This window comes from Cibotium barometz, chromosome 44, assembly GCF_041138505.1.
Source record: "Cibotium barometz isolate CiBa-2024 chromosome 44, ASM4113850v1, whole genome shotgun sequence".
Taxonomy (NCBI): Eukaryota; Viridiplantae; Streptophyta; class Polypodiopsida; order Cyatheales; family Cibotiaceae; genus Cibotium; species Cibotium barometz.
In genome coordinates, this window is record NC_141089.1 from 35,773,602 (window position 1) to 35,779,215 (window position 5,614).

A 5,614-nucleotide genomic window follows, 5' to 3' on the forward strand; every position below is an offset into this window, starting at 1 on the left:
CCCATCAAGTAGCAAAGGGGAAAATCCAGATCAATTGGTAGAAATGGTGCTGAGAAGATTGGGACAAACATATAGACCACCTTATTGGCAATGATGGAACGCTCCACCACCCACTACTAGACCTTATGAATGTGGCTTATGCGCTGGACCCCATCATACTGAGCAATGCACTTCATATATGCCAGGGTCTAATAACCCTCCCCCAAAAAAATGGTGCCAGTTATGCAAATGGAATGTCACTCATGTGGCAAATGACTATTTGTGAGGTCCCTACTGAAGCAGGTTGAGAAGTTCCTTTTATCAACTATCTTCTAGAACAGGGCAAGAATCATTCTCTTTAAGCTGGCTAGGAGAATAATGATGTCTGACAGCCTCTGAATGCTTTTAGATGCCAATTTTAGGATATGAAGGTCACTTTTTTTGAATAATCTCTCCCTGAGCTACTGCTTAGATAACCTTGGGAAGTCATTTTGTCTTGCAAACTATCCCCAGGAATGAAATAAATCATCTCGAGGCTTAGATGGTTGAAAAATGTGAAGATCGGGGATCCCGAGTGCTCCCAGAGCCACTCCGAAGCTGCCCGGGACATCAAATAGACTAGGTAAACTCTTCAGGATTTCCCGCAGCTTCTCCGTTGAGCTCAGCTAACTCCCAAAAGCTTGATCTAAAAGATCTACGAGAGAAACAACAGACCATATTTTTCGTTGAGAAAAATCTGGGACCATAAATGAGAAATCTCAGTATACGGAGAGGCTTATTTCTTGTGGCAAGTGGGAAATAGGAGCAAGTGGGCATAAATTTGCTCAACTAAGTTGGGGAATAGTTAGGGTATGCAAAATTTGGTTAGAAGGAGGGAAAAAGCTATAAAAAGGGCCATTCCCTTCTTTTCTCACTCGTCTTTTTCATTTGCAAGAAATCCCTCTTGTGAGAGAAGCTTGCCTCTCCATAGCCTCCACCTTGAAGCCATCATAGCTCCACCTCTCCTCCTCCTTCTCCTCCAAGCTTTCATGGCCTCCTTCCCCAAGGGGTAGGCTCTCTCCTTGTTGGGGCCGCCTCAAAGAGGTCTCTCTCTCATCTTGCTTTCCCCCACCTCCCCTATGCTCTAGCCATGCTTGCCCTCCTTTTGTGGTCACTCTCCATCATCTCCTCCTTCCCCTTGAGCTCCCTTGCATGTACTCATTCCCATTGACGTCTTTGATCCTCGTATTGAGAACCCAGGGCTGGAATGCCCCCCCTTTTCCAGCTCGTGAAAGGAGCCTGCGCGCGATTCAATGGCCAGCTTCAACACAAGGAACCTGCGCAATCTCCCTCACACACAGAGATGTTCTTTTCCAATAAGCAGATCTGAAAATGGAGGAGGAACTGAGTACTGGAACTGTATTGTCAGCCAGCGATGGCATCATGCCCCTGAGGCTCATTGATGTAAGAGCTACCATCGCCCATCGTGCATCAGGAGGCCTCTCCTTCACCAGACAGCCATGCTGGCATGTCATTTCCCACACTTGGAGCGCTGATGTTCGCCAGTTCTCCATCACCATAGGTGAACTAGCAGCCGCAAAATCAGCTACCTCTTATGAAGCTCTGTTTGAAACTGCGGGCTTCCGCAGCCATCCAGCATACCTGCAGCTTATTGAGTTTTTGATGATTTTGCATGCGGAGCATGTCAAATGGGTTTGGCTTGATGCAGTATGCATCAATCAAAAGGACTCAAAAGAGAAGGACCGTGAAATTCAGCACATGGGGACATATTATCAAAGCAGCTTGGGCTGCTATGTGGTTCATCATGGCTTTGGAAAGGGCTTCAAGTTGTTGCTTGATGATGCTTTCCATGAACAGGTGCAAGGATCTTCTTCATCCATAGTGGATCCACTTTCGCGTTGGTACAGCCGTGCATGGACATTTCAAGAGTGGGTCCTTCCACCCAAGGTAACCTTCACCATCGACCTTGCTTCTGAGCAAACGCTCAGGAAGACTGCAGTCATTGCATTGTTGCGTCATCGGAAAGCACCTGGATCATCCGGTTGTCTTTGTTGTGATATGTCATGGATGTTTGTCTTGCCTTGGTTTCTTTGGGAATGCATCAACATGGAAGCCCCCAGATTATGTGATATTGCATGGAAGTGGAGATTATGCGATATGCCATGGAAGTGGATCTTCAATTCGTTTGTTAGGAAATGCATTAGGCTGAAAACTGCACAAGATTTCAATCTGGCATCTTACTCTACGTCATGCTGTCACTTCGCGAAAGTTCCAGGAAAGGAGCATTGGTATTTTGCAGATGATGTAGGCTATGCATTTCTGCTCAAGCTAAAGTTCTACATAAAGAATGCGGATGGATCGATCAGTCAAGATTCACTTCTACTAGACCAAGCGCAAGCTTCCATGACAGAACGGATGGCTGCAAAGCAGTCTGTTCTGGGCTCAAGAATACGATCAACTGGTGGCTCTAACATTCACGGTGCACAATTGCAACTTGAAATTATTTGTAGTGTGTGTACTTATGCTGTCTAATTGCCAGTACTCTTGTGTAATTATAGATTGTAGTTTTTTGGTACACTGTGCGATCATGTTTTTTTTGACAGAAACAAGTATACATGAAGTGATTGAGGAGATTTCGCAACGGGATTGCTCCAATCCAGAAGATCGAGTGTTGTCCATATTGAAGCTATTAAGGGTAGAGAACGCAGTACAGGTGAGGACGGGCAAGACCCTCCAGATGCAGCTGCTTGAGCTAGGCAGAAGCTTGCTTAACTCAGCAAATGAAGCGTTGTTGCTGAAGATGTGCTTGGTTGATGCGTTTGGCAGCGAGACACCAGGGATGTCCTGGATGCCCGAGTTTGAACTGAAGAAGGGATCATGGCAAGAGGAGGCTAGGTATCTCCAAAAATGGATGAGCATTAGCTTCACATTCACAGAATTTAAATTTAAGCAGGCAATGTCGATGAGATGCAAAGGGGTATCTGATGTAAGGGGAGAGTTAGAAGTTGAAGGACAAGCATGTACTGGAGAGTTGATCTTTTGTGACCACGATCGGAGCATCGAGGAGTATCGCATGGAAGAGTTTGATGAGAGGGACAAGTCTTTCTTTGAGAAGTATCAGTTCAGGACCATGGTTCTTCAAGTGGGTGGTCAAGTAGTGTTCCATCTATGCGCTCGTGTCTCCGCACAAAACACATGTTTTCTTCAAGCAGTGGACCCTCAGGAGAGGTTCGCACGCTCGTACATTGCATTTCCGTCCCCAAATATCCATGTTCTGCAGCAAATCCCAGTGTGGTTGCTGGGCTTGGGAAATGTTGAGAGGAAAGGCATGTGCTTGTTGGTGTGTGTTGGAGACCAGCCACTAGCTGGTCGAGGGCTGCACAAGATTGGGTTTCTCCTAGGCCTTAGTCCTTCTTGGTTTGAGCGAAATTCGCAGCCAATTCAGTGCAAAATAGGTGGAGTGGGGAAGTGGGATCCCAATAAAGTTTGCCCCTGATCACTGTAAGAGGTAAGAGAACAAGTTTTCATCTCTTGTCTAGCCACACACACATGCAAGCACATGCATATTAGGAAGGTACCATGCGCTGTGACCTGTCCAGCTCTTCCAAGTTCCGATTCAGAATGTTAAAGCGGCTTGAATATAAAATGAATATTTTAACGTTTTAATTAAAATTGTTAATGTTACTGATTGCTACTGCTACTGCTAATGTTAGACCAGCAGGGCCGGTGAAAGTAGTGTGAACAAAGGTGAGACACTGTGTGAACGTCTATGTCGCAAAGGCCTACCTGGTGGCTTTGTAATGAGCGCTGAGACTGGAGAGAATCGAGATGTTGGGAGACCGGTCCACTGAAGAGAGAGAGAGAGAGAGAGAGAGAGAGTGAATGGTAAAGGGAGGGAGGTTCTAGAGAGATGGGAGTCAATTTTTTCTAAGGCTGGATTCACACTGAAGTGGAGGCCATCCTTGAAAAGTGAGTTGGACCAATTAGGTGTGTTGCAATTCTTTTGTTAATTCACACTAGAGTGGAAGCCATCAATCAAAACCAAGTTTTATGAGTTGGCCACCTTTGTGTGTGAATGTTCACCCACAATTTTCAAGAAAGTTTTCCACCCGAGAAAAAGGGTATTGTGGCTACCGCCAAATGTGAATCCACCCTAAGTGCGACATTTGTCAGCTTTGTGCGACTGTGACCCCTGGCACCTCAGGCCCCCAAGGATGCCTAGAGGGGGTTGAACCCATAGGTGATGCAAGTCCAACTCCTAATCTATCTAGGCCAGCCCCCTTGGATGAGATGTAATGAATTTCTACTATCACTTCCATCTGTTGAGAAAGAAATGAAGCAAAGTAAATAATTGCGTTTTTGTTGAGTAAGAAATGAAGCGAAGTAAATAATTGCGTTTTTTCGGTAACCAATTGCGATTAGGCAGGGATGTTTGCATAGGTGGGGGCTGTTACAGGTGACAGTAAATCGGTGAGCTTTACAAAACCCAAAATAGAAAAGTAGACGGTGGCCCCCTTAAAAAAAGAGAAAAAACTCTATTTTTTAGAAAAAAGGAGAACGTGTAAGAGAGAGAGAGGAGTAAAAAAGCAAAGAGGGGCTTTTTTTCGGGGAGAAGAAGAAGAAAAAGAGGGAGTACTCTAGAAGGAAAAAGAAGGCACGTTGGGAGATATCTAAAAGAGAGATTTGAGGGAGGAAGAGTGGAAGAAGCTCCTAGCAAGGGAGAAGGTTTGGGTTCTACTTCTATGTACTTTGGAAGAGGTTCCTTTTGATAGAGTGTATGTGGGTGAGTGCCCAAGGCATGTGCCGGGTTATGAATTTCTCCATAGCCACTCTTAAGGTTTTTCTCTTGTATATCTTTCACAATTAATGGTCAACGGGTGCCCTTGTGCTATTTTCTATGGTCTTGAAGCAGTATAGTGTAATTCTCTGGTTGTGTTCAGTTATTTGAGTGAGTTGGGTTCAGTCAGAGAGAATTGAAGTGTTTCTTCTTTCTACGGGCTATGCAAGCATGTAATAGAGTATTGCATGTGTGTTGTGAGTGGATCTTCTTTGTGGAGAGTTTGGTTGGGTGTTTGGTGTTGTTCCAGTCTTCTTTAGGGTGGTGGTGCTCTCATTTTATGATAATTTTTTGATTTTGGGTGTTATTTTATTGCCAGGTTGTTGCCAAAATTTTGTTAGATTTTTAACATAGTTGTGGCCATGTCTTATTTAGGTGAACGCAAGCTCTTCAACATCGAGAGTTTGATGGTACAAACTTTAGTTTGTTTAATTGTTGTAAATGAGCTACCAAATGCTTCTATGTGGCATAGTCGGTTAGCTTATATGTCTTTGAAAGAAATAGAAACATTGTCTCGTTTGGGTTATTTGCCTGTGTTAAATTTTTTAAATTTTCTTGCATTAGGGGAAGGTTGAGGTCTATAGGGGTCCTTTAAGATGCCATGTGATTAAAAGGTTATTAACGAAAAGGGCCAATCATGTGATGCCACGTATACAAAAATGTTGGGTGATTAAAGGTGGTCAAAAGATTCTCTAGAAGATGTCTTTTTGCACTTTTCATTCCCAAAAAGTGGGAAAAAAGTTTTTGAAATTTTGGACATCCATAACTTCTACATATGAGCTCAAAATTTGTCGGAGA

General features: G+C 44.1%; 1 protein-coding gene across 2 annotated transcripts; it reads left to right on the plus strand.

Moving 5' to 3' along the window:
• Positions 1-537: 537 nt before the first annotated feature.
• LOC147613232 (uncharacterized) lies at positions 538-3,651 on the plus strand. Of its 2 annotated transcripts, XM_086782499.1 has the most exons (3): positions 538-2,458; positions 2,583-2,692; positions 2,806-2,986. In XM_086782499.1, the coding sequence occupies exons 1-3, from the start codon at positions 1,351-1,353 to the stop codon at positions 2,839-2,841; spliced, it is 1,254 nt and encodes a 417-aa protein (XP_086638625.1). In that variant the 5' UTR covers positions 538-1,350; the 3' UTR covers positions 2,842-2,986. The 2 variants fall into 2 exon arrangements, with proteins under 2 accessions (XP_086638625.1, XP_086638624.1); XM_086782498.1 differs by having other exon boundaries at positions 570-2,458; positions 2,583-3,651.
• Positions 3,652-5,614: the final 1,963 nt, after the last annotated feature.